Here is a 13400-nt window from a genome sequence, read left to right as displayed (position 1 = left end):
TCATAGAATTTTTATTTAGCTGCTTAATTGGCCTTTTTTAAATGTGTATATTACCAACGCAAATTCTAATCTGCACATATAATTTTTAGGTCTGCCCAAAATATGCCCCTTGAAAACAATGCATTCTGTGGATTTACACTTAAAATAGTGGCTTTCTAAAATGCAACATGAGCCTTCCACAATAATCACCTTGAACTACTAATGTAGTTTAAAAATCTAACACAAAACATATTGGCTTTATATTTAATAACAAACTGCTTTTTATGATAAAGGGAAACTAATCATATTGAAAGGCAATAAATACATTTGAGTATAATACATACATGACTGTGTTAATGCCTGACAGCTGTTGAAACATCTGTAGTCCACAACCCACAATAAGAGCTCGGCGGGTGGGAGGGTAAGTCAGCATTCTGCAAATCACTGGTCCAGCTGTAATAAACCAGAAAGATTTATTACTACTCAATAACATTTAAAGACACTATTATGCACAACTTGGTTTTGCCTACTGCATAATTTTTCCATATTTTAAAAATCAGACTGAAAAAAAAATGAAGTTTGTTTTACAGGAACAGCTCAAACCTTTTATGCCACTCTATGTCAGCTAATTATTCCATGGACTGGGCTGACTTGCCAAGCCTTTTCTCTGGCATGTTCCTGCCATTTAGCTGCATAAAGACAAGTTTAGAAGTTTTACTTATGATATTGCCTTCCCCAAGAAGAGTCTGTTAGAAATATAATACAGTCACTGTGAATGCCAGCAGTCAGGCTGTACATATAAACCTATCTATAAACAGTATAGGAGGGGTGCTAGTAGTACCTCTGCTGCCACTGTGACCTTTAATGTTCTATCAGCATCTTTAGCCTTTCTAAAGGTATGGTTTATGCATTTCAACTCTCGCACCATATGTATTTTTACAGCTCTTCAGTTATCCATAACGTCAATTGTAACTCTTGGAATTTTGTATTTTATACATCTTTTTCAGACTTGATCATGTTCATTTCCCTTTCTGTACAATTTTTCACTACACATAGGTTAGTTTTTTTTATTCATACTCTTTCAGATCTCCACATATCAGTTTTTAATTTTTTTGTCATATCTTTCACTCTCATAAGCTCGTTTACTAGTCCTTGTTCCTATTTCCATACCATGTTAACCAGAACATATGGGTATACATTCATGTAATGTTCTTAATGCATACTTTATCTCATAGATTCCAAATTTTTAATATATTTTATATGTGATTGTATTTACTGTTTTTTTTATCTGTTGTGTTTTAGATTCCTGATGCACACGCTTTGCTGAAACAAGGTGCCGTGTCTAGTCCTATTTCAGTATTGCTTAAGACTTTTACTCCATTATTACATCTCCTTGGATCTTTGGAAGAGTGCTGTTGATCACGCTACTCCCTCTTTTGGCAAAAGGAATTGGAAAACCATATGTCCACTAATGCATCTAAACCCAATCCTTTTAGTGAAATATTCCATCATCTTAACACACAAAAATAATCTATTACCAAAAGGAGACCACTATAGGTTAACAGCAACTTATCTCAGTGCTGTATACGCGCTCCATAATGTCAAACCAGTCACATGTTCTTATATTCCTTCTTAGGAGTTTAATATTTAAAAACAATTTAAAATGTTCCACGTTAAAGCTCAGTCTTTAAAGTTCTTACTGTACAACAGGTGAAGCATTTATTACAATTAAAAAAAACTCAGTGCCAGCTGCTGTTCATTATCAAAAATGTCTCAACTTTTTGAAAAAGAATGTTGTAGTCTGACCAAAATTAACAAGACCATTTCTAATTTAAATACTAAGCCATCATTTTCCATGGATTCAGAAACTGCAAAATCAAACATGGCCAGCTGTCATCATTACAGCAAAACTCTCCAGAAACAGCTCAAGGGAATTTAATATCTCTGAACCATCATGACTGGCAATCTTATGATTAGAGCTGTCAAAAATATCAGTTGAAATTCTAAGAAAATAAAATCAGTAACCTCCAAAGCCAAACCAGTACACAAATAAAGTTCTTCTTCAACCACAATTTATTATCCTGAAAAACATCAATAATCTGATAACTGGTTGGCTCCTTATATGTAATTATCTAGAAAATGTACCATTATTTGACATTCTTTTAGCAGAAAAAAAAAACCCTATACTTTGGAATGGCCTCAGTCCTGATCTTCTGGATAAACAATGTTCCATTATGTAATATTTTCCACTGGTAAAATAATTGCCATCAGTTAGGAATTCTGTATTAGTAGTTAATAAAAGAGATGCTGGGTCAGACCCAAGGTCCATCAAGTACTGTATCCTATTTCAGATAATAGCCAATCATTTTGAAGTACCCAGCACATCCTAATGGAGATATCTCTTCCCTATTGCTGGGTTCCAGAAGCAGCCATCCCTATCTTGGACTTTTTCATTTGAATATAATTTTTCTTCTACTGAAAAAGTAGAAAGGCTTGTACTACTTTTTAAAATGCATTTATCAATAAGTGCATTTTAAGATTCCATAGACAGATAGATAGGTATCTTTCCACAACTCCTAAAAATAGCTCTGACCAACATTAATCCACAATTCCTAAAAAGAGCTCTGAACAACATTTAACCAATAATTTTAGCATACACATAAAATATTTTCTCAATGTACCGTCCTGCATACTCAATTTATACAATTATTGGTTTAATATAAGATTATACATTTTTTAAAATGTTTGCTTAGGTTGAGAGAAGGGGACTTTCTCCAGCCCGGGTGGCCCATATGGTAGGGTAATTGCTAATATAGAATTTTGATTAATTTGGTGGATGGGGTGTATGGCTACTTGTTTTGTTTTTTTAACTTGGGGTTCTGGTGTGTGTGCGCGCTCTCTCTTGCTTTCCTATTTTATTTTCGCATTCTTTTCTGTTCCTATTTTCTTTAATATTATGTAAACCATTCTGATTTGTTTGACAGGGCTGGTATATCAAGTGTTTTTAAACTATTAAACAAAAGTGCAAGCCAACTGTTTGCCTGTAATCATACCTAAAGTAAAAGCAGTTTTTATGTGAAAAGCCTACTCAGTATGAAGCATAGAAACCCCTCCAATTAAAACAACTTACAGAAAAGTGAATAGAAAACCAGCTATACTCTTCCTCATTACACATCAAATTTCTATCCATAAGGTTTCCACAGTAGAGTTTATTTCCTGCAGGACTTATCTTGTTTGACTGTATGCCATCCCCAACATCTAGCACCAACCTTCCATTATGATTTGCATATCATTTGGATAATATTTGCGCACTTACCACAGCATCCCATTGGTTATCCTCTTTCTGCCAAGACTCTGAAAGGCCTATTGCCCGCAACTTTTTTTCAACTTCTGGCACTCAAATACAGAGAATTCAAAGTCTGTATTTTTATTTGTATTCACAACTTGTCTAGAAGTTGATAGGTACAGATATAAATGACTGTAGTTTATCCCTATTAACTTTTTTTTTTTAATATTATCTTGACTACTTGAGCCTTGAGAAGTTGAACCTCAGTAGCATAGCCACAGGAAGGCTAGCTGTGTGAGCAACTGCCCACCCTTCCTGTAGTTAGTGGTGATCCCCAAGGCAGGCCAGCTGAAGACTCCCTGAAGGCACCAGGAACTCTGTCCTGTGCACCTAGGCAGTCAGCAGCAGCTTTTCTGTGCCATATGACACAAGTACATTTTTTCATGCGCCAGGTGCTGTGTCAAGCAGCTCTGGAAAGCTACTGCCGAGCTGTGCTAGAGGAAGTTCTGGGCATCTTTGAGGAGGTCTTCAGCTGGTGGGACATGAGGATGTCTGCCAGCTCAGATATATAATATTTTGAGTTGGAATGGAGAACGAGCTGCATGCAATGAGGACATTGTGCACATCCATTTTACCTGTAGGCCCTCCAAAAATCTGAGGTCTGGCTACACCACTGCTTTGAGTATTTGAGTATTCTAACTTCATCGAATCACAAACAAAAAGACCCACAAAATTAAAGCAGCAGATTAAACCCATATCTCTCCCATAAAATCTCTGTTGAATTAATGGCTTACATAAGAACATAAGAGCAGCCATACTGGGTCAGACCAATGGTCCACGAATCCCAGTATCCTGTTTTCCAAACAGTGGCCAAGCCAGGTCACAAGTACCTGGCAGAAACTCAAATCGTGGCAACACTCCATACTACAAATCCCAGGGCAAGCAGTTGCTTCCCATGTCTGTAGCAGACATGTGAAGCAACTGCTTCCTTTTCCTCAAGAATTTGTCCAAACCTTTTTTAAACCCAGATACACTAACCGATTACCACCTCCTCTGGCAAAGAGTTCCAGAGCTGAACTATTTGTTAAGTGAAAAAATATTTCCTCCTATTTGTTTTTAAAGTATTTCTATGTAACTTCTTCGAGTGCTCCCTAGTCTTTGTACTTTTGGAACGAGTATTAAAAAAAAAAATCGATTACTCGTTCTACACCACTCAGGATTTTGTAAACCTCAAACATATCTCCCTTTAACCGTCTCTTTTCCAAGCTTAAAAGCCGTAACTTCTTTAGCCCGTCCTCATACAAGAGGAGTTCCATCCCCTTTATCATTTTAGTCACTCTTCTTCGAAACTTTTCTAATTCTGTTGCGTCTTTTTTGAGATACGGCACCAGAACTGAATGCAATACTCAAGGTGTGGACACACCATGGAGCGATACAAAGACATTACAGCATTTTTGGTCTTAATCACCAGCCCTTTCTTAATAATTCCTAGCATCCTGTTTGCTTTTTTGGCCGCCACCATACACTGAGCAGAAGGTTTCAGCATATTATCTATAATGATACCTAGATCTTTTTCTTGAGCGCTGACCCCCCAAGGTGGACTCTAGCATCAGGTAACTATGATTCGGATTATTCTTTCCAATGTGCATCATCTTGCATTTGTCTACATTAAATTTCATCTGCCATTTGGATGCCCAGTCTTCCAGTTTCCTAAGGTCTTCCTGTAATATTTCACAGTCCACACATGTTTTAACAACCTTGAATAGTTTTGTATTATCTGCAAATTTAATCACCTCACTCATCGTTCCAATTTCCATATCATTCTGCACAGATCCCTGCAGAACTCCACTGTTCACCCTCCTCCACTGAGAGAAATGACCATTTAACCCCACCCTCTGTTTTCTGTCCAATAACCAATTCCTAATCTACACCAGAACCTTGACTCCTATCCCATAACTCTTTAATTTTCTCAGGAGTCTCTCATGAGGAACTTTATCAAAAGCTTTCTAAAAATCTAGATACACTACATCAACCACCTCACCTTTATCCACATGTTTATTCACACTTTCAAAGAAATGAAGCAAAATGGTGAGGCAAGACTTCCCTTGGCTGAACCTATGCTGACTATGTCCCATTAAACCATGTTTGTCTACGTGTTCTGTAATTTATTCTTCATAACAGTTTATACTATTTTGGCCGGCACCAACGTCAGGCTTACCGGTCTATAATTTCCCGGATCACCCCTAGAACCCTTTTTAAAAATTGGCGTCACATTAGCCACTCTCCAATCTTCAGGTACTATGGACGATTTTAACGACGGGGTACATATTACTAACAGCAGATCAGCAATTTCATGTTGGAGTTCTTTGAGTACCCTTGGATGTATGGAGGAGGAGAGCCATTCATAAAACACAAGTAACATTTTAATGAAGATATTACTTAAGATTTAAATTAAGCAGCATATTCTATACCAAATATGGCCTCCAGACATCAATTAGTTATCTAGTTGCAGCTCCAGCAGATGATACAACCCCAACCTGAGTTTCAGATGGCTGATCTGCAACAGTTATCTGCATTTGTTGCTGCTAAGCTATTTCATGTTCGAGTTCTTTGAGTACTCTTGGATGTATGCCATCCGGTCCAGGTGATTTCCTCTCTTTAATTTGTCAATTTGTCTCAGTACATCTTCCAGTTTCACCGATATTTCTTTCAGTTCCTCCGCACCATCAACCGGACTTACTCTCTCCAAGAATTAGGCAGTAGCCTCTGTTGCAGAAAACTTGCTTTACTAACAAACTTGGGAAAAAAAGTTCATAAACATCAACTTGGTCTGTACAATTCAGGGCGGTTATCTTCTTCAGATGGTCAGCACAGCGCAAAACAGTCATTGATATCAGGGCATCTCCTCTATTTACAAAAACCAGAAACAGTACATGGTGATTTTCCCGCTTGATTAAACTCAGTCCATATTCATCCCTACACACAAAACTGTTGCAGTTATTCTAAATATTACTCAGTTCCTTTTGTACTCAAGCTGATCACAACTCAGGGAGATAGAATGGGGTTAACCATTACACCATGTTCCTTTTAGTCTTTGACTCTTTTCTTTCTTAATTTCTTCTCCTACATGGTCTCTTGGACTTACAAAGCAGCAAAAACAGCACATGGGTGAGCTGCGCTAGTCTGTCAATTTATAATCTACTTACATGATATTCATTGTCCTCCGTCCCATCCCAGAACAGGGTCCATTCACTCATGCAATGCAAGTCCTGCCAGAAGTGAGGCACTCCCGCTCTCACTTCTCCCACCTGAGACGGTTATCCTTATGCACTTCAACTCTGTTCCTAAAATAGGAACACTATTGCAGGCACCTTCTGCCTTGTGCAGAGGCTGCAAAACTCCACACTTTCAAACTTCTCCTGTTTTGGTACTACAGATCTCAGTGGGGGTGGGCTACCAAAGATCAGAATTTTCTCCAAACAACCTCTTATTATTTTTCAAGTCCTGCCCCCATGGGCTGGACTTCACTCTGATTGCCCTACCAAGCTGTCGTTTAACAGCTCTGTCTCCTTAGTGAACACCCTAAAAATCCTTCCTCAGACCCTTTAAACATAGGCATTTTCAAGGGGGGAGGGAATCACATGAAGATTCAGGGCACCATAGCTCAACACAGGCTTTTAATGAATGGGTTTTATTTCATAGCAGGACATCTATGTAAGATGGTGCCTTTATAAAATAAACTCACAGATTCAACCCCAATAGTGTACAAATTTACATCTGCTCTGAAACAGGTGTAAACGTATGCATGTACTTTACACATGCATGCCTGCATATTTTATACACAAATACTTTGCAACATCACCTTCATTCTGCCCAAACTGCACCCTCCCTATGTGCAGAATGCATAAGAGAGAAGCTTTTTATATGCAAACTTCTTACATAAGCAGTCAAATCTGAAGAGACTTTCTGCAATCTGCAGAGCTCATGTATATCATCTTTTTGAGATAATTCCCTTGGCCTAATGAAAAACATTATAACCTGCAAAGAATCCAGTGTACTCAAGTATTAATACAGTCACGAGAACCCTGCTTTGCAGACCAAGAATTAAAAGTTCGAATCATTAATTTCCCTTTTCAAAACATTTATTACCTATAGGTTATAGTAGGAGCATTCCTCCCCCCCCCACCTCCCCCCAAGTAGGTACAGTAGATTATAGCCATGGACACTCAGTTTGGTCCATGCTCTATTCACCATTCCCATACGGTGGCATACCATGTTATACTTTCACAGTGACTAGAAATTTCAGTGCGTCCACAATTTCTTTATACCTTCTGTTCAACCGACATAGAAAGACAGCACACATATAAAACACCTTCAAATAGAAAGTGTTTTTCTATCAAGGGCCTTAGAAATTCATGTGTCATGCATAAACAAGACATTTTTTAATTTGATTTCTTCAGGGATCATCCTGTCAATCTTTACACAACAGCAAGCCCTGTTCAGGTTGCCAATTAGCAAAGCTTGTGACAAAGAGGAAAGATAAACTGACAAGTTATTTAGATGCTTGACATCAACATTAACACAACATACCACTTTTTAGACTGTGTTAGTGTGTAAAAACAGACTTGCTATACGTAACGGCAGATTTGTTATTTTATTATTGCTTGATAACTATGAACGTTTTAAATCTCTACTGCCAGTCTCATGATTCTGTATGTCTCATGCGCTGCATTGCTAGTTGCTAGGATACAGTGTAGACAGGGGATTCTGGTTTTGCAACTGAAAGAATATTAAAAAAAATCTCAAAGGTAAAACTTAGGGAGTACACTGTTGTGATAAGGTTAGTGCATGTCCCCATTATAAGGTAAAATTCCCCAAGACTACAGTACCTAGAACCCCTGTCGGGACAGGGTGGGAATGGCAGGTCCAAAGAGCGGGAGTGGAGTCCTAGCAAAGATGAGGGGAAAAATAACTCGGAGAAAGGCTTGCCATTTTTCCCAGCCCCCACTAGAGGGAGTGGACGGGACGAAACTCAATATCCTTGGCTGAGAAAGCAGTACGTGATTCCTCCTGGGTGTGGTGAGCAAAGGGAGAAATTTCTGAAGATAAGAACAAGAAGCCCAGAGAGGCGGCTCGGAGGGGGAAGACACTATGGAGTATATAGAGGAAGGGAAGGACGTGCCTCTGGAACCCTCAGCAGAGCCTGCAATTATGGAATGGGAAATTACAAGAGCAAGAGAACTCCAGGAACTAAAGGCAGCGTGGGAGGACACAGGTGAATAAGTACTGTGTTGTGGGAGGTGTGCTGCCAGCCCTTGTTATAGAAGAGCTTCTTGTGTGAACAGGAGAAGTGAAAGGAAAAAGGTTGCTGACATTTTTGCAAAATTGATGAACTTATATTGATGAACTTATTAGGATAAACTGGTTTCAACTGCTTGGGGGAGGAGAATTGGGAGAACCCTTACCAGAGACTTAAAAGCTATAGAAACGGGCGACTGGCCCGGAAGATCATAAACTGTTGGAAAGAATTGCATACTGGGATCCTTATTGGGGGAACCTTTCTCTGTTGCATAACCAGAGCCAACACTGACAAGCTAATTTAATTCCAGGAGAATCCTACCAAGACTCTTTGGGGTCTTTTGAATTGAAGTGGGTGTTTGTGAGAGGAAACAAGCATTCAGAGGAGGACCCTTTGCCGCTCCTAGAGACATCAGCCACAGCCCCGAGGAATTACACTGTGTGTTCTCTTTAAAATACAGCTAAAAAGAAGAGTATAATCACTTGCTATAGGATACTGTGATTTTAGCAAACAGTCAAACTGTCCTCTGGGTGTTACATGTATTCTGGAGGTCATGTGGTCCAATAACCTCAACAGCTACTGAGCTGTGACCCGCTGGCTGTGCTGAACCCAAGTGGTGATGAAGATGAGAGCATCCACTCAGACCTAAGGCAGGCAGGCTCGAGCCTGAACCACATCTAGCAGGGATCCAATATATATCAATTGCTGTACTGGGGAGCAGGTGGAACTTGGAGTAATTGATAATGAATCCTAGTAGCTCCAACACCCAAATAATTCTCCACATTTGGGGAGACTGGAACACTGGCACTACTTCCACATTAGGGGAACAGTCCTCCTGGTGCCAAAGCTTCTCAGGTACTGGCAAACATGGGTCTCCTGCAGCTCCTAGCACTGTACTTCAAAGAGGACCAATGCTGGTGCTTCTTCGACTTCGCTCAATGCCCAGCATCGGAGTCCTTCGGTGCAGACAAAGAAGAACCAAAAGCCACGCGAGTCCTTGATATCAGGTCTGAAAATTATTGGCCCAAATGGGCATTACTGATGTCCAGCACTGAAGCAGGAGGAGACCTCCTCAACGTCGATGCAGCTCCAGTGTCCAATGCAGCTCTTGCAACCATGAGGACTAATGCAGTCAAAGGACCAGACTCCTATGTGCCAAAAAGTCTCTCACACGGGGCCTCACAACTTCTTTAGGTTCTCTTCTTTATTTGAGCATAAAGAGAACAATTAGAGGACTAATGGTCAGGGCCCAGACAGGTTAGGCACACGTCACGTTGATCAGGCACAGACATGGTCCTAACTGTCTGGATACCGTTTAAACCAACTGGCATTTTTTTTGAACATCATGGAGAAGAGAGCCGCTGCAAAATCAAATGGCTCATTTGTATAAAGATTTTTTTTTTTTTGAGAATCCTAGCCATGAGCTGCAAAAAAATAAATAAAAATTGAAAATGGCCAAAAAAAACCCAAAACCCTAACAAATGGGATAGGGAACAAAACTAAATAAAAGAGGAGTCCCACGCTACTCACAGTGAAGAAAGAGAGGCAAAATGAAAAATCTCTGACGAGAAAGAAATGCATAGCTGCGATTGAAGTCATGTCTTCATTGCTCCACGGAGAAAATAAAACTGCAGGTGGGAAGGCACTCATGCATCCATAGTGGGGCCTGCCAAAGGAGGCTTCTAGAAACTACAGAATAATGGGCAGTGTCCACACCGGGGTTCCGATGACATCACCCACATAATGAAAATACGATGTCCTGCTTGTCCTCTGAGAGGTGCTTCTGCAAAATATGGCATTAACCATAAATGCCCCACAGTAAGATTCAGTTCTAATAAGAGGTTCTGATGTCATCAAATTTATCTAGATTTAAGTAATTTGTTAAAGCTAATGAAACAACCATGGCTTACTGAGTTTCTTTTTTCCTCCATCCATAGAGCGAGAACTACTACCTCCGTTGTAGTGATAACGAATACGAAGAAAAATTCCAATACATGCAGTAGGGAGAGAGCAAACCACTAACCAAAATGTTACTGACTGACTGACTAGGACCCTTGAAGTTCAACAGTAAAAGTATATAAATAAAAGCATGCCTAATCTTATTTTCACAGAACCACATTCAATATTCATATCACCCCTGTTTCTCCTTTCCTCCAAGGTATACATGTTCAGGTCAGCAAGTCTCTTCGTATGGTTTGCAATGCAAATCCCATATGACCACCTAAGCTTCCGGAAATTACTGAAAACCAACCTGTTCTAAAAGGCATACCCTAACAATCCAACTTAAATGCCTGAACCCTGCAACATAACGAAACCAAAGCTCATACTGGACATAACTTAACCTCCTCCTTATGATTCCCCAATGTGTCTATCACACATGAACTTTTACTCTACTACTATATCACCTTGTATTTGTTCTACCGAAACTGGCAATCGCCACTAAGGTACTATGTAAGCCACATTGAGCCTGCAAATAGGTGGGAAAATGTGGGATACAAATGTAAAGAAAGAAAGAAAGAAAGAAAGAAAGAAAGAAAGAAAGAAAGAAAGAAAGAAAGAAAGAAAGAAAGAAAGAAAGATGTTCTCTTTTTAGACTAAGAACTGAAATATTAGCTCCACTTCATTCTATGCTGCTATATCAATTTAGTAGCATCAAAGAACTACACTAAGAACCCTGAAAAGCACCATATACTAAGGTGTCAATCTACACTATTTTATATTCAATTTTAGAGGCCTTTTCACTAAAAACAGAAAAAAACAAGATGGCAGATAAAGGCCAAATGGCCCATCCAGTCTGCCCATCTACACAGTCTCTACCCTCCTCCTCTCCCTAAGAGATCCTACATGCTTGTCCCATGCTTTCTTGAATTCAGAAACAGTCTGTCTCCACAACCTCCACTGGGGAGGCCATTCCATGTATCCACCATCCTTTCTGTAAAAAAGTATTTCCTTAGATTACTCTTGAGGCTACAACCTTTTAGTTCTGGAATGAGAGTGCATAAGATGGAGTTTTCTTTCAATTGAAATAAGAGTCACCTCCTAAAATTTTGTACTGACTACATTTTAAGTACCCAAATTGCCATGTAGTAAGTGCCAAACCTGTAGGCTAATTGCTGGGGGTGTTCACAGCAGGTACCATACAGTTACTCTTTACCGCAAAATAGGTGTACTGACTGTTCAGATGTATTTACTGTTCCAACTCTATAAGCACCAGTGATAGCATGTGGTATGTGATCACATGTTAACTGCAATATGCAATTCATATCCATTTCTTGTCCCAAACCAAGCTATGCTGGTGGTGTATTGTAGGGGCTAAACATACAGAGCTTGGTAACAACCTCCTGCACTCCATACTACAGATGTGCATGGATAATGCTTCAATGAAGCATGAATTTTTGTCTCAGTATTTGCTAAGGCCTGCACTTGAGCAGGAAGCTGCCTGTAACTCACTTTGCCCGATCCAAGAGATGGGCAATCATTGCAAAAGGAACCACTGGTCAAGTCAACCTCAGCCCCTTTGGAGCCTGGGTCCCAAGAAAGTTTCCAGGATGACATCAAGAGATGTTCAAGTCATAACATCCAAATCAGAACCAATCATTTATCTTCTCTATGGAGACAGTGTCCTTATCAGAATAATATAAAGGGCATCTCCAGGAGTTGTTACCTGGTGCTATCATCAGATCACGAACTGTCATTGTCCAGCAGTCTCTTCAGCTCATGAACTCCACTGAACTCCTCTACTCTTCATTGCTGGAACATGTCAGTGTGCCCAGCCAGTGTAACCACCTTCTGACCTACATCTCCATCCCAACGGAGAAGAGACTTGCTTCACCATCAGGTTGTATAAATAAGCTCTGTTGTGATAGTGGGTAATAAACAGATAGTCGTCCCATTTGTGGGCCTAGGGAGTGTGTTTACTTTAAATCCTTTCTAATAAGTGTTCACACATTTATAAATCATTTATTACCTCTTTCTGAGCTACCGAGCATTTGTACATTAACTCTTATATTCTATTACCTCCATTTCCATTTTTGGTCATTTTACTTGCTTATAAATTGGTTTCTATTTTTATTGTTTTGGGACTTATGTCAGTCAGTGTATCCAGGAGCTAATGACTCAGATTTGCTCAGTCAGGGGACATGTCGCTGAATTCATAATTTTTCAGAGTGCTACCATAATATAGTTTGTATGTCCCTACCTATATTGTTCTATTGTGCCACACTGGGACAGACCAAAAGGTACATCAAACCCAGTATTCTGTTTTCAAAAGTGGCCAATCCAGGTCACAAGGTCCTGGAAGATTCCCAAACAAACTAAATACAGGTACCTATGTGGCAATGAAGGGTTAAGTGACTTGCCCAGAGTCACAAGGAGCTACAGTGGGAATCAAACCTGGTTCCCCTGGGCCTCAGGCTGCTGCACTAACCAGTAGGCTACTCCTAGTTTGTTTGTTTCTTTGTTTTGTTTTTATTATTTAAATTTCTTTATTAATTTTAAACAGTACAACAAGCATATACTTGTGTTTGAAATACAGCCATGTTGTTCCAGGAAGATTTGAGAAAATAAACATACATTTATACAATCATTTATCTTTTCACATTCCTTTAACTATTAACATATCAATTTTTGCTTCCTTAGACCACGTTAGTGTGGGGGGGTGGGTAAAACTTAGAGAAGATTATCACAAATAATTCTAATGAAAAAATAACAGTGGAGAAACATTTCCAACATTATATGTTTACTGCTGTTTTGAATCAAGAAATGATTTTAGAAGTTCAGTTTCTTTCTATTTTGTTCCTACAGCACATGTGATTGCTGAGCAATAATAGTTACTGT

General features: G+C 39.3%; 1 protein-coding gene across 2 annotated transcripts in view; it reads right to left on the bottom strand.

Moving 5' to 3' along the window:
* The window catches only part of SLC2A13 (solute carrier family 2 member 13), a 277867-nt gene that overhangs the window by 167880 nt on the left and 96587 nt on the right, over positions 1–13400 (bottom strand). For both annotated transcript variants that reach the window (XM_030215885.1, XM_030215884.1), the window contains exon 4: positions 324–432. In XM_030215885.1, coding sequence (XP_030071745.1) covers positions 324–432 — 109 coding nt within the window. The remainder of the gene's footprint in view (positions 1–323; positions 433–13400) is intronic.

Source organism: Microcaecilia unicolor, chromosome 10, assembly GCF_901765095.1.
Source record: "Microcaecilia unicolor chromosome 10, aMicUni1.1, whole genome shotgun sequence".
Classification (NCBI taxonomy): domain Eukaryota; kingdom Metazoa; phylum Chordata; class Amphibia; order Gymnophiona; family Siphonopidae; genus Microcaecilia; species Microcaecilia unicolor.
Note: the sequence above shows the minus strand (reverse complement) of the source record. Positions and strands in the feature narration are given on the sequence as shown.